Source organism: Photinus pyralis, unplaced genomic scaffold (assembly GCF_008802855.1).
Source record: "Photinus pyralis isolate 1611_PpyrPB1 unplaced genomic scaffold, Ppyr1.3 Ppyr1.4_LG9, whole genome shotgun sequence".
Lineage (NCBI taxonomy): Eukaryota > Metazoa > Arthropoda > Insecta > Coleoptera > Lampyridae > Photinus > Photinus pyralis.
In genome coordinates this window covers 17,563,383-17,579,722 of record NW_022170878.1, presented here as the reverse complement: position 1 = coordinate 17,579,722, position 16,340 = coordinate 17,563,383, and the positions used below count along the sequence as shown (strand labels likewise).

At 41.2% G+C, this 16,340-nt stretch overlaps 1 protein-coding gene across 1 annotated transcript; it reads left to right on the top strand.

Annotated features, from left to right (window-relative positions):
- Positions 1–12,265: 12,265 nt before the first annotated feature.
- On the top strand, positions 12,266–15,735 carry LOC116180174. Its single transcript, XM_031500042.1, has 2 exons — positions 12,266–12,427; positions 12,476–15,735. Exons 1-2 carry the CDS (start codon positions 12,290–12,292, stop codon positions 15,485–15,487), a joined length of 3,150 nt encoding a protein of 1,049 aa, XP_031355902.1. The 5' UTR covers positions 12,266–12,289; the 3' UTR covers positions 15,488–15,735.
- Positions 15,736–16,340: the final 605 nt, after the last annotated feature.

Here is a 16,340-nt window from a genome sequence, read left to right as displayed (position 1 = left end):
GGATCTTACTTCCTTCCTCCTTTCCAATTCCAAATCTTATCATCTTCCATTTTTCGACATTATAACTCTATTTCCCTTCCTTCGAAATACTTGTTCAATTTTCCTGCATGATTTCCTTCACCTGATCTACCTCTGTTGCCATTATTACTGCCAGGGACCATATCTTCTTTTTTCCCCACTACGATTCCTCCACTTTGACCGTGTCTCAATATTTTCGCCATTCTCATTTGTGGTCATCCCTGTCTCAGTCCTTTTATCGTCCAGAAGACTCCTTCCCTATACTTCTTGTCTCTCCATATAACTCCTTGAGTCTGTTCTTGAAATTATTAAATCAACTTTCCCATCCTCCATCACTTTCCATCCTATTTTACTTTCTCAAACGCTGCCTTTAGTCCATGAAATGGGCTAACATCATCTTCTCTTTTATATAACCAATATATTATCCTCAATTTTCATGTATGTAGGTAACATAAATATCTATCCCATATAAGTCGAACAGCTATACATACATAGTTTTCTGAAAATGAAATACATAATACCTACAGTCCACTGTAAAACCAAAAGGCGTGTACCTACACTACGAGAAACATTTTCGCGAAGTATTTTCACACATCAGTCTAAAGGCAGCTTAAAGCATTTGAAAATTCGTAGTACTTCCGACGTCCCATTCACCCGCAGAATTGTACCTAAAATTGTTATTTACACGACCCCGGTAGGCACATGTGGGTGCAGTTTCCAAAAGAAATATTTCCAAAATTTTAAAGTGTAGCATGAGAATTCGATTTTATACTTTCTACGGGCGCCTTTGATATACTTAGTGATTAATAAGTGAAACCAGTGGTATGTAATGCCCTAGCTAGAGCAAGCATTAAAATTGCGCCCCCTTGTAAATTCCCTTAATTAATATATAACAATGATACGAAGAATCGCATACGATTTTCAGTAGGGGAATTTTTTGTGCACCGCTCGAACCTAATTAAAACAGCTCGCTTTGGGAAACGCGACTTTTAATCCGATTCTGATCTTTGAACTCGTAGAAATCGATTTGCGAAGGTTTGATATCGGTGTTTCTTTTCGTTCTGGAGTTAGACGAGGAATAAGCAGACGGACTAAACCATGACATAAGGGGAATCTTTTCTTTCAAAAAATTTCCCTACACGCAGATAGAGTCTAGGCGATAAAGACATCTAACTGGACATTTTGAAGTGGACAATTGGTGGAATATGTTCAGTTAGGTGTCAGAAACAACATATTAAAAAATCCCACCCCCCAGACCTTGTGCTAAAGGCGCCAGCCACCCCATCATCCCCCAGACACCGTGTTTTCGCCGTTTTTGGATGATATCTCGCGATCCATGAGGTCTAGATGAAATATCTTTTGCTGAAAACATTTCTCGTGAAATTTCATACCATGCAGGTAACAGAAGAGTTGGCGTAAAGTCACCTTTCACCTTCAACTTTCATGTGTGAGAAAATATTCATTGTAAAACAAAGTATTTCTATGTACCATTTATTCACGTAAAAACAGTATTTTCATATCAAAATATTCACACATTCATATATATCTCAACGTAATAATTCTCCTCCGCGGATTCCACTTGTTCAGGCTCTTCGACGTCCTCTAGTGGTAGTGGGTCGACTGAAATTACCGACTTGTAGTTCTCCTCATCTTCCGCTTTACCTGCATGGGTACCCTGAAGAGAGGACGTGGCATAGGCACGATTTTTCATGACACTGGACGCAGAGTTCGTTACACTTCAGACCTACAACAAGAAGCATTACCTTTGTTAAAAAAATTTTTATAATTCTCATGTGCCCATTTGTATAATACCTTCTTTGTGTCTTCTAGTTCATCCCATTAGCTCTATCCCCATATCTTCATTCCATACATTAATACCCCTTGCATAAAAAAGGTTTATTATGAACTCGTTTTTGAATTTCCTTTCCCTTACTCTCCACACCTGTCTCACCACCACTTCTCCCTTTTTGGTTAATTCCCATATTTGTACGTTTGGCCCATTATTTCATAGGATCTGGCATACTACGAGACTCTGAGGCGTTGTAGTGTTGTTTGAGGTAGGATTAGAGATAATCAACTTTCTCGTAATTTAAATTCTCTTCCTTCATCTATACTCTTTTCTCCCCCAGTTTTATCTACTCCCCCTTTTCTTCTTCACTCCTCCCCAAACCGGGTCGTTAGCATTACAAATTTACGCGGAGCTTGGCCATGGAAATGATTTTTGCGACAATGGTTGCCATGGATTTTAAGCTACGCTTAAGTTAAGCTTAAGTTTGTCGGTGCAAACGGCCATTAATTCCATTTCTTTTGTTGATCTAGTATCCCTCCATCATGTTCTTGATCTCTCAGCGTATATGCCATAGACCATCTCTTCCTTCTTCCCAGTTCGTTTCCTCCACTTTGATTGATACAAAATGTATGAGAATTCGATTTTATACTCTCTACAGTGATCAATAGACAATATGTGAAACAAATGAATTGAAACTCACTACCAGGACATTACCAGTGCCCAAATATTGACCATAAGCATTAACATATTCGTATTTGAAGTCTTGACTTAAGCGCCTCGTTTTAACATTTTCCTCTTGTGAGTAGGTACTTTAGTGAGTTCAGGCACGTCTCGTCCAGCTCTTCCACTTTAACTTTGTGAGTAACCTTTTGGACCATTTTGGGAGACAAAACTTTTTCAGTTAGAACAGCAATTTTATCTTTTATCTTTATCTCTTACTGCAAGGCAATGATACCTTCAGTAGGGGTGTCGAGTTAGGGAAAATAATTGTTTTGAGCTTCTTCGGTGCATTCGGTACGAAAATAAAAAGAAAAAGATTCACCAAATTAAACCATCACCAATTGCATCATTTAAAGCAGTTTTTGATAATGATTACCACCAACGTGGATTTGATCCCATCAAAAGGGAATGCCAGCTCTAATTGATTTGCATTGGTTTTCGTTACCATTATAAGAGAAGAATTCGTCTCGCGGCCATCAAGTTGCACTTAACAATGCTCGGGGCAAGACATGAATTATTAACGAGAAAAATGACAAAAGGGGTCTAAAGTTAATTATTCTAAGCGGTTTTATGGCGTGTTGTTGAACTTTACCCCATCGATCTACATTCTTCGTTGATAAGACGATGTTCTTATCTGACTAAATTACTGCACTTTATCTACCTGGGTCCTTTAGACGGGCTTGTTTGTCTCTTGTTAGTATATTTACTTAGGACACATCCCACAGATGATGCAACGGTATTTCGGAGACATGAAAAGCATAAATTTCATGAGGGAATGAAATAACATGTCTCAATTGTAAGTATACCTACCCTCTTCCGACACTTTGTTCTCAGAGCTGGGCAGAATACTTTCAAAAAGTATTTGAATACTAAACAGTAAATACTTTACACAAATCAAAGGTATTTGAATAGGTACTTTTACGTCCAGCACAAGCGAATACTAGATACAGATAATGTCCATGAACTTGGCAGGCCTACTACAGCAGACCATGGTTCTGTTTACTCATATCGTTAGTGTTCCGTTAGTGCACGTTAGTGCCGCTGAAGAAATCGTTAGTGCACTAAAGGAAACTTACTATATTTAAAAAATATTTGTGGGCCTGCTAACTTCATGCCAGCAGACCCATTTAAGAAAATCGATGCAATCTTTACACTAGTTAAACTAGGAGCGTTAGTGCTCGTTAGTGCCGCCAACATAAACGTTAGTGCTCAAAGTATAACAGCCCAAAACGTTGTAAAAAGGGGTCTGCTAACTTCATGCAGCAGACCCACATTTGTCAAATTGGCCCTTTTATAGAATGTGGCCTCTAGAATCCATAATTTCAAACAGTTCCAAGATTGGGCACTAGTTCAAAAGTTACAGCCCTTTGAATTTTCTTTCGAAATTGGTTTCTAGTCTATAACTTTTGATTGAGAAGTCTGATCGAAAAAGTACGAATTGTTTTGGATTCTACGCACCAAAATTAATAAGAAAAAGTGATTTCCCGAGAAATTTTCCTGCCAATAGTATCGCAGTCTGATCACACAATCTGGCAGAACACCCAAAATTATAAATAAATTGATGCGTTTCGACAGCAAAGCTGTCATCATGCGTGCAATTAACAACTTCTTTGCTATTTCGTCCAGTGCTGTTGTGGAACGCTTTGCCGATTTGCTGTAAAACTCTCAGTCATTTTCAAAGTGTTTGTTGCCCTTTTCGTAATCTTCTCTCGCTTTGCTCGTCTAGCTAGGCGATAAAGGGATTATAGAGACGTGCATTAACGCTCCAAAAAAATAATTTAACTGATCCCTGGAGGGAATAATTAGAACGCTCTAAAAGGTAAGTCTTCTAGACTATTGTCAAAATCCTACAGGTGTTCTCCAGAGCATTGCAAGGTTTCACGGTACAATAAGAACCTTTCCAGAACATTAGGGTGCTTTTCAGGGCGCACTGTCACTCTTGCGCAGGTTTTTAGGACTGAACTCTCCCCAGAGTTCTCTAGATCTGATTAAATGGCATTGAAAGGCTTTCCAAAGCAATATAAAACATTTCAAAGACCTGCGGGTGATTTCTTGACCTTATATCACTCAAATATTACTAGACCCCAGTAGATTTTGGCCCTCTTGAGTGTCTAGGAATTCCTCATTCAATTTTGATATTGCAAAAAACTTAATTTTTTAAATAGAAGACTCCTTTTTGTTCATCAATAAACACTACTAACTAATTACGTGGTAAAACAAGTTGTAAATCAGCATATGCATGATGAAAGCGCATTTTTGGTAATGCAGATCAGTATTTTATTAACAACGTTTAAAATTATCGATCTCACGAGTAATCTAACTCAAAATAGACTAAGAGCCTGCACATCTACACTATAACAGAAAGCTTTTAGTTAAAATTTAAGGTCTCTAGCAATTGTAATTGCTGAGATCTCAGCCGAACAGCCAGCCAGCCAGCCATAAAGAATATAATAGCGTATTTTTTTTGCAAAAATGTGCTAAAATCGAAAACTTGTAATTTGTAATTTGACTTTCATTTAATAGAAAGAAATGCTATAGTGCCATAAAAACAAAACACAAACAAATTTGAAATATTTTTTTCTAAAATCACGGCGAATAATAGGAGTGCAAAGGTACAAAGTTATTCCCCAGTTTGTGATCACCCTTTATAAAGCCTTCTATGCACGTCTGATCCAGGAAATGTCTTATAGCGCTTCTTAAATGACCATAAAAACAATGGAAAGCGCCAACGGTCATTTGGTGCTTTGCTTGGACTTCTTACCCACTGAGGAGGCTTTCCACAGCATCTGAAGCTTTTAGAGCTTTCGGATTCGTTCTAAAACGCTCCGGACCCGTGCCAGAACTTTCTAAGTCATTTACAGAGTTTACTACGATCCTTCCAGTAGGTTTGTTCAGGATTTTGTGTGTTCTTTCTATATATTCCTATGTACCCAAAGAAAATGGCCATATTTCGTATTTTTTCGATTATTTCCGGAACTGTTTCGCCTTCTCAGTAGCGTTAAATTTAGGTTCAAAGAGCGCAACAACCTCCTGTATCTCTTACGGATTCCGCGATTCCAATTTCTAATTCGAAACACCCTGTACAGGTTCGACTAGGCTAAATGAAACTCACACCAGAGCGTAGCAGTGCTGCATCCCAGTTGGCCACAGATGAAATAGCAACCTTTACTACAAGGGTGCCCAATGTAAGCAGTGAAAGTTGCTAATGTCGTAGGGATGGAGTCATCCGGAAAGGAAACAAGAAACAATCACCATACTTGCCAAAAGTGGGTCTAAAACATATGCTGAGCTTTTGAAGGGTCAAAGGCACTCGAAGGCAATGAGAAAGAGAAGGGACAAGACCTTTAATCTAGTCGTCTGTAAGGAAAAGGAGAACATGAAGCCCATCCAGAAGAAACTCCCACGTGAACTCGGGGCAGGGGCCCAATTTAGAGTTAGAGCGGGGAGTTGGGTGGTGTATTTTATAAGGGAGTTAGACTAAATTCACCAAAGAACACCTAAGAGCAGGGGCACCACTGATTTAGTAGTCACTACAGGAGCGGGTGGAACTATACATTGTTTTTACGAGTCCAAACGTATCGACACGACGGCGCAACTCGAGATGCAACTCCACAGCGTCATTATGAAGAATGGAGCAAGTGTCATTCCTAATTTGGGGGGGCACCGATCACCAACAGAAGGGAGAACTAGTGTCCGAGCGGGCCGAGGCGCTCAATATGGTAGCACTCAACACAAGATCTAAACCAACATCTGACATCTAAAAGTGGAGATTCAGCAAAGCTTCTAAAGAGATTCCAAGGGAATATTCTAAGAGGATTATAAAAGGATTGAAATTAGTAAAAGATTCTTTGGAAATCTGTAAACGATTGTAAGAAAATCTCAAGATGTACGTACCGTTTGATCTGGAGATGGTAGCTAGCTTTTAGAAAAATAAACATTAATGAATTCATATTAGGCCACGAGATGCAAATGAAATAACTGCGTATCGTGAAGTATCGATTTCATGGTAAAACATACAACATTCATAAATCAATACTTTGTCAAGGTCTATTATTTTATTTGTACTTGTACTTGTTGCATAATAAATCACTTTGCCTACTTTGAGTGGTTTACATTTGCTGCTTGAGTTACGTACTTGTTATAAACAAATGGAGAAACAGAAACAAACAAAATGTATTAACCAGAATGATTTTATTATACTGTTTTTGATATATATTTTCCCCATAGCTTCTTCTGGAGAATTTTGAATAGTCATTTCTGTACAGTAAAAGAATCCTAATGTGAAACTGAAAACTGATTTTAATATAATCGTTCCATAAAGGGGAATATAGACGAAATAATCACTTTAGTTAAGATTTTGTTGTGAAATGCATTAACAGGAAGATAACGACCGCATATGTTGCCTAAACGAAGGTAGGTGGTTATTAAATTAACATAATAAAGGGGGCGCTCGCTCATATAATGGGATAAAGAACAAACAAGTCCCCTTCTCGTTTTCCGACCGCAAGTAATTGCCTGTGGCACCAATAATTGACATATTGACTACGTCAATGACAAGTGGGCCCCCGTGGGGTTCGGGCGTTGCTTAATGGACGTCGTCACGTGTGCGGGAGCTACGAACAATAGAAGAAACGCGACGCTTTCGAGGAGAATTACAATTGGATTATCGTCGAGAGTGTTTTGGTTTATTTCACTAGCGACGATTTACACATGCCGCTCCTCAGAATTTGTCGGGAAAACTGATTTAATTCGAGTTAAACGTAATTTTTTACTTATCCCCAAGATTCCTGGATTCCTCAGTATGTTACAGACGGGTCTGAGGAATGAGGGGCGTTCTCAAAGAGCGAAGAATCTTGTCTTGAATGGAGGTGGTGAACGCGTCGCTCCATAAATGTTTGTTGTTATTTTGTGTTATTTAATACAGGTACTAATCTTTGCATTTCTTTACGTCGTATTTGTGTTTTGTATGCAGCATTTTATGTTTTTGTGCGTTTCAATCTTTGTTTTTGACTTGATTCAACCTTAATGCAGAAACACATATTTGATACCGTTATCCTTTTGTTTGTAATTGTTTACGTTTTTGGTGTAATGCTTGCACTCTCTTTAACAAAAGGTACGAGATCATTACTGTAAATGACAAATAAAGTAGGACCCAGTATGGATCCTTGTGGGACCCCTGACAAAATTGGCGTTGCTACGCCGCGCTGCCCATTAGGTAATTCAACTAGCTGCGATCTGCCCCGTAAGTAGGATTTAAACAATTTTAGAATAGTTCCTCGAATACTTACTAATCAACTTTTCATGGCAAACAGTGTCGAAAGCCGCAGAAAAATCAACAAAAACACCTACGGTTAAAAGCCGGCGATCGACAGCTGTTACAGCTAGCCAGACAACATTTTAAAAGAATTTTCTGATTGTCCCCTCGTGTATTAGGAGTTGAAACACATCCTCGCACATTATAACCTCCTGATACCTAATTGGAAAAGATTTCAAACGAAATTTGGCTTCGAAATATTTTTGTGGGTGATGGGAAAAGACCTCCTCGACTATTATGTTCTCCTGGTAGCCAGACAAAATTTTACAATAATTTTCTGATTGGAACTTCGTGTATTAGGAGCTGAAACACATCCTCGCACATTATAACCTCCTGATACCAAATTGGAAAATATTTAAAACGAAATTTGGCTTCGAAATATTTTTGTGTGTGATGGGAAAATACCTCCTCGACTATTATGTTCTCCTGGTAGCCAGACAAAATTTTACAATAATTTTCTGAATGGCACTTCGTGTATTAGGAGCTGAAACACCTTCTCGCACATTATAACATCTTGATACCAAATTGGAAAAGATTTAAAACGAAATTTGGCTTCGAAATACTTTTGTGGGTGATGGGAAAAGACCTCCTCGACTATTATGTTCTTCTGGTAGCCAGACAAAATTTTAAAAGAATTTTCTGATTGTCCCCTCGTGTATTAGGAGCTGAAACACTTCCTCGCACATTATAACCTCCTGATACCAAATTGGCGAGATTTAAAACGAAATTTGGCTTCGAAATATTTTTGTGGGTGATGGGAAAAGACCTCCTCGACTATTATGTTCTCCGGGTAACCAGACAAAATTTTAAAAGAATTTTCTGATTGTCCCCTCGTGTATTAGGAGCTTAAACGCCTCCTCGCTCATTATAACCTCCTGATACCAAATTGGACAATATTTCAAACGAAATTTGGCTTCGAAATATTTTTGTGGGTGATGGGAAAAGACCTCCTCGACTATTATGGTCTCCTGGTAGCCAGACAATTACAATAATTTTCTGAATGGCACTTCGTGTATTAGGAGCTGAAACACCTCCTCGCATATTATAACCTCCTGATACCAAATTGGAGAAGATTTAAAACGAAATTTGGCTTCGGAATATTTTTGTGGGTGATGGGAAAAGACCTCCTCGTCTATTATGTTCTCCTGGTAGCCAGACAAAGTTTTAAAAGAATTTTCTGATTGTCCCCTCATGTATTAGGAGCTTAAACGCCTCCTCGCTCATTATAACCTCCTGATACCAAACTGGAAAAGATTTAAAACGAAATTTGGCTTCGAAATACTTTTGCGGGTGATGGGAAAAGACCTCCTCGACTATTAAGTTCTTCGGGTAGCCAGACAAAATTTTACAATAATTTTCTGATTGGCACTTCGCGTATTAGGAGCTGAAACACCTCCTCGCACATTATAACCTCCTGATACCATATTGGAAAAGATTTAAAACGAAATTTGACTTCGAAATATTTTTGTGGGTGATGGGAAAAGACCTCCTCGACTATTATGTTCTCCTGGTAGCCAGACAAAATTTTAAAAGAATTTTTTGATTGTCCCCTCCTGTATTAGGAGCTGAAACACCTCCTCACTCATTATAACCCCCTGATACCAAATTGGAAAATATTTAAAACGAAATTTGGCTTCGAAATGTTTTTGTGGGTGATGGGAAAAGACCTCCTCGACTATTATGTTTCCTGGTAGCCAGACAAAATTTTACAATAATTTTCAGATTGGAACTTCGCGTATTAGGAGTTGAAACACCTTCTCGCACATTATAACCTCCTGATACCAAATTGGAAAAGATTTAAAACGAAATTTGGCTTCGAAATATTTTTGTGTGTGATGGGAAAAGACCTCCTCGACTATTATGTTCTCCTGGTAGCCAGACAAAATTTTAAAAGAATTTTCTGATCATCCCCTAGTGTATTAGGAGCTTAAACACCTCCTCGCACGTTATAACCTCCTGATACCAAATTGGAAAAATTTAAAACGAAATTTGGCTTCGAAATATTTTTGTGGGAGAAGGGAAAAGAACTCCTCGACTATTATGTTCTCCTGGTAGCCGGACAAAACTTTAAAAGAATTTTCTGATTGTCCCCTCGTTTATTAGGAGCTGAAACACCTCCTCGCACATTATAACCTCCTGATACCAAATTGGAAAACATTTAAAGCGAAATTTGGCTTCGAAATATTTTTGTGAGTGATGGGAAAAGACCTCCTCGACTATTATGTTCTCCTGGTAGCCAGACAAAATTTTAAAAGAATTTTCTGATTGTCCCCTCGTGTATTAGGAGCTGAAACACCTCCTCGCACATTATAACCTCCTGATACCAAATTGGAAAAGATTTAAGACGAAATTTGGCTTCGAAATATTTTTGTGGGTGATGGGAAAAGAACTCCTCGACTATTATGTTCACCTGGTAGCCAGACAACATTTTAAAAGAATTTTCTGATTGTCCCCTCGTGTATTAGGAGCTTAAACACCTCCCCGCACATTATAACCTCCTGATACCAAATTGTAAAGATTTTAAACGAAATTTGGCTTCGAAATATTTTTGTGGGTGATGGGAAAAGACGTCCTCGACTATTATGTTGTCCTGGTAGCCAGACAAAATTTTAAAAGAATTTTCCGATTGTCCCCTCGTGTATTAGGAGCTGAAACACCTCCTCGCACATTATAACCTCCTGATACCAAATTGGAAAAGATTTAAAACGAAATTTGGCTTCGAAATGTTTTTGTGGGTGATGGGAAAATACCTTCTCGACTATTATGTTCTCCTGGTACCCTGACAAAATTTTAAAAGAATTTTCTGATTATCTCCTCGTCTATTAGGAGCTGAAACACCTCCTCGCACATTATAACCTCCTGATACCAAATTGGGAAAGTTTTATAACGAAATTTGGGTTCGAAATATTTTTGTGGGTGATGGGAAAAGACGTCCTCGACTATTATGTTGTCCTGGTAGCCAGACAAAATTTTAAAAGAATTTTCTGATTGTCCCCTCGTGTATTAGGAACTGAAACACCTCCTCGCACATTATAACCTCCTGATACCAAATTGGAAAAGATTTAAAACGAAATTTGGCTTCGAAATATTTTTGTGGGTGATGGGAAAAGACCTCCTCGACTATTATGTTCTCCTGGTAGCAAGACAAAGTTTTAAAAGAATTTTCTGATTGTCCCCTCGTGTATTAGGAACTTATACACCTCCTCGCACATTATAACCTCTTGATACCAAATTGGAAAGGAATTGAAACGAAATTTGGGTTCGAAATATTTTTGTGGGTGATGGGAAAAGACCTCCCCGACTATTATGTTCTCCTGGTAGCAAGACAAAGTTTTAAAAGAATTTTCTGATTGTCCCCTCGTGTATTAGGAGCTGAAACACCTCCTCGCACATTATAATCTCCTGATACCAAACTGGAAAAATTTAAAACGAAATTTGGCTTAGAAATTTTTTTGTGAGTGATGGGAAAAGACCTCCTCATACCCCTCAGACCTTCCTGGTGCAAAGCTCTCCTTCCCAAAGTTTAGGAAAATGAGTATGCGTATGACTTGTGTAGGGAGTATTATCCATATTCCTTTTCTGGGGAGTATTCCATACACGAGAGTTATAGGGCTGAATGTTTTGGGGAGGAATGTAACACCGGGGGGTATTTTACACTCTCCAGACTGCCTGCTGCTACATTCTTCCACTAAAGGTTGAGAGATAATGTTATTGGTCTTTTTCTCAACGATCTTGGTGCATAAATAACGATTTTGATATGTTTTGATCAAAATCAAAATTTCAACACAATCGGCCACCTTTAAAAAGATTTAGAGCGTACACGGACGGACGGACGGACGATGATACAAAACTATAAAGGATCTTAGGATCCTTAATAATTATGCTACGAATGCCGAAAGTAATAAATATTTTGGGGAAGAATGTGGAACGAGTCGTGGGGGGGGGGGGGGGGGGGTGGAATACCCCCAGGTAAAAAAAGAAGATCAAGACTTTGGCAGCATTCTCGTGTTAAAATGCACTACCTCGATGTGCACTTTGCATCCTCATGCCGAGAAAGAATTATATGTGCCTAACTAATTGTTAGAATTAGACCGGAGTAGGTAATGAGTTTCAATTGTAATGGTAACTGATTTTTGTCTAATTGAAGAATTACCTAAACACGCGAAAAGGGAAGTGGAGTAGGTCAAAGTGTGTTTCAAGAGAACAATTAATTCTGCTAGAAATTTGAATGGAATGAAAACCCCTTTGAAATGCCGAAGACAAAACGGGGACAATGCCGGTATTTAGATCGCCGATGAAAATGCGGCTCTCGTGGGCGTAGGTGTTCACTTAAAATAACGGTCTTCGGCATTTCACGAGCTCGGTCAAGGTAGCGTCGAGACCTTGCAGCGCGACCTACATTATTCATAACGACAAAATTACATCACACAATTTTGTTACAGCAGAAGATGGAGCTGAAATACATCGTAATGACCATCATTAAGATTCTGATCTCGGTCCCGTGCATTTTAATGATGCAGGACGGAAGTGCGATGGCCGCTTCGCTGATAGGAGGTCATTTTAATAACAACGACAGCAACTTGGAGGTGAGTTTTGGGCAAAGCTTAAAGGTGTACTTATGGTGGTGTTTTTAGGCTACTAGCAGTAAGCCATTGCAGTTTGAGGACTATGCTTCAAATGAAGAAATTCCTGACCCCTCGGCGCTGATACTCCCCGGTTATAACCTCCCCGACAATATCTTCAACAAAGGCAAGCCCTTTTATTTGGAAAAGGACCCGGTGACGGGAAAGGTGGACTTTGAAAGTAAGACGAGTTTATCCGATGTGGAGGAGGGAGGGTTCGATTACGTCGACGAACTACCCTCGACGGATTTGTACGCCAAATCCAACATCAACCGAAAGGATGGTAGCATATCGAGTCACAAGCCGAGCGATGTAAATCAGCTGACTCCCAATTTTCATGACTTTTTAAATTTGCCAGTCAAGTACAATCCTGAAAAGTACGTCTATCCGCTCATCTCCAGTTCGTATGCCAATACTAAAATTCAGGGGAACATCAATAAGTATCACAATCACAAGAACGACATCGTCACCACGTACAAGCCGACGTATTACACTATCAAAACGCCGTATTTCAGTCATAACCAGTTGGATTTGGACAGGAAGTCGTCAGTTACGACACCGCAAAGTAGGCCTACTACTACTAGTACTACTACCCCCACCACTACTACGCCAATTGTGCACCTGACGACTGCAAAATACGCGCCTCCGAGTACTACGAAGCGCACCTGGAGCATATTTGAACAGTTGTTTGGTGAATATGACGAAATCACAACGGTAAGTGTAAGGAAAACGACGTCCCCCAGCGAGGATCTGCCAACGACTACGCCAAAGCACAACATTCTAACTGGCACCGAGATGGGGCACGAAGAGGCGTATGACTACGACGATTACCACGAGATTCAGAACACTACGGCTGTTTACAAAACGAAACCGATACAGTTCGAAATTCAGACAACTGCGAAACCCACGACGACTACGCCGGCGACGACGACGAAGAAATCCGAACCAACACCAGAGTATGACTACGAGTATTTGGAAACCACGGAAGGGACGACCACTACGACTACGCAAAAAACCATACTGGTAACTTCAATGCAGCTGGGCGAAAAACACTTCAGCACGGCGGACACGAGACAGCCGATAATTGCGGTCACCCAAAACCTGAAGGAACAACTGAACAAGGAAAAAATTCCTAAACCCTTCAGCTACAAGCCAGTCTCGAACACGAACAGCATTCGCATATTACCAAACCAGAACACGGTATCCTTCGTGGTGGGAAACCACCAGCATGTGGAAGGAGACTACGAACCACAGTTTCAAGGTAGCCCCTACGACAGTAATCCGTTTAGACCCTTAGTGGTCGAACCCCAAAACGACAAGGACACGGTGAGCTACATCGTGCAAACGAAACCGATGTTCAGTCAGACCTTCCCCGAGGTTCCGGAAGTGGGAGGCAGTTCGATTAATATCCAACCGATCAAAACGTCGGAAGCCTCTCTGTCCATCGGAGTTCCGGTAAACACCAACTTGAAAGTTCCCGGCCAGGTCGTCGACGAAAACTTGGGCAACGAAAAGATCGAGTTTCCCAAGACGGGAACGGGAGCAAAAATCGTGTTTCCGGACGAGACCGAGGCGTCGACGATAACGCCGAACCTAGTTCCGCCGCCCCCTCCTCCCACGCAGCCTCTCGGTCAGGACATTCTGCATCTAAGCTCGAAACCGATGTACCATCAGCTACCGAGCGATCTGACGCCACCGGACGAGCAGGACGAGCCTCCCCACGTCGAGAGGAGGCGACCGCCCTGGGATCCGCGCCCCGGTCACTTTCACAACGGCAAACCGGAGTACCTGCGGCCACCGAGACCGTCGCTCAAACCGCCCGGGGGCGAAATCTACAAGCGGATCGATAAGTTGCCGAACATTCTACCGCAGTTTCGGCCAAACGCAAAGCTCTCCGTCGGCCCCCACTACTACGACAACAAAAGTGGGTACTTAAGGCAGCCGTTGCTGGAGCGACCGTCGAATCGCCCCGTTTTGTTCTTCGAGAAACTCCTCCCGCCTCAGCCGGCGAAAAGCCTGCACAATCTCCGAAAGGTGCCCGTGCTGGAGGAGGAGTTGAGGAACCGAAACGGCGAAATTAAAAAGCAGGAGCAGTACAGTTTCTACCAAATGCAAACGCCTCCCTCGACGGTCGTCAGCAATAGACGTAGCGATACAATCGAAACCTTGCAAATGATTCAAGCGAAGCAGATCGAAATGAAAAAGTCCGGAGCTACCACCGAAAAACCACTCTACGTGGTCTACCCGGTGAACACCGCCCCGCTTAAGCTGGACGCGCTCGACTCCAACAAAAAGGAGAGCGTCGTCATCGGCACGCGAGCCGAGCTGCCACTTCCGCCTTCCAAAATCCAGCACGAATTCCAATACGAAAGCCCGCAAGATCGCAACGACGCCCCGATTCTCAAACCGCACCTCAAAACGAATCACCAACTGAAAACCAGCTTCCCCTACCCGCTGGAGCGACCCACGACCGTTATCGGAAACAACCTGGAGGAGACCGAGCCGGAATCGCGCATCAAAATCAACTACAAAAATCCGAACCAAATCTCCGTTACGCTTCGGACGTACACCGAGCGTCCGATCGCGATCGCGTACACCCCGACCGAACCGTACCGCAAACCGGACAACACCGAAAAGTACTCGATGCCGAACTACGCCGGCCCCGTCATCTCGGAGATACGGCCGGCGGTGAGGGACTCCGAAATAACGGTCGGCACGGTGATGCGCGCCGAAATCGGCCGCCGGCCCGAGAGGGAGCGCGTACCGGCCAAGCTCGACTTCGAGGCGCCCTTCCAGGCGAGCGCGAACGTCGACGGCCTGACGCAGGGCTGGACGATCATACGCAAGACGGACAAGTCGAAGATCGACAGGTCGGATGGCGGCGACGAGACGACGGCGCCGATACCGACGACGCGCGAGTTCGACATGGAGAACTTCAAGCCCGAACTGTTCGGCGGATTCAAGCCGATCTATCACTTCTCCGAGGGGGCGAAAGGGAACGGAAGTGAGGAGCGTGCGCGCTAAACTTTTAGTGCCTTTTTTCTTCGAAAAGACTGAACGAAATCGACGATTTCCTGTACATAAGATTTTAAACTGAAAAGTGACAGGGACGCTGTAGTAAAATGGTAGTGGTATAAATGGGGAGTGACTAAGCGTACAAGAGCGCTTCATTGCAATTGCGTTATTGTTAGGGTTTGTGTGCAACGTACCATGTGTAAATTATTGCTATTTATATGTTAATTAATTTATTAAAATATAATTGTTTAGGTAAACTAGGGATGCAATTTATTCTACTGAGCTATACGATGATATTTGCTTGATATTGATAAAGCTAGACCTACTACAACCCCTTTGTGAGTACTCCGTCTCGGCACACCTTTCCTAAGATATAAAAGATAAATACTTTCTGTATTATTGTAAATAGTGGACAATTTTCCTCAAAAAGCAAGGCCTATACACTTGCCTATTTTTTGGGTCGGAAAAATGAATTGTCTGAAATCGACCGGACTTATAGAATGTGGCCTGTAGAATCCATAATTTCAAACAGTTCCAAGTTTGGGCTAGTAGTTCAAAAGTTACAGCCCTTTGAATTTTTTTTTCGAAATTGGTTTCTAGTCTATAACCTTTGATTGAGAAGTCTAATCGAAAAAGTACGAATGGTTTTGGATTCTATGCACCAAAATTAATAAGAAAAAGTGTTTTTTTGGTGCAGTCGATTTTTGGTAAAAAAGGAAGGTTGTACACTGCCTTTTTTTGAGCCCCGAAAGAAAAATTGTCTCAGACCGATCGGGAAAATAATTTTTCTTATAGAATGTGGCCTGTAGAATCCATAATTTCAAACAGTTCCACGTTTGGGCTAGTAGTTCAAAAGTTACAG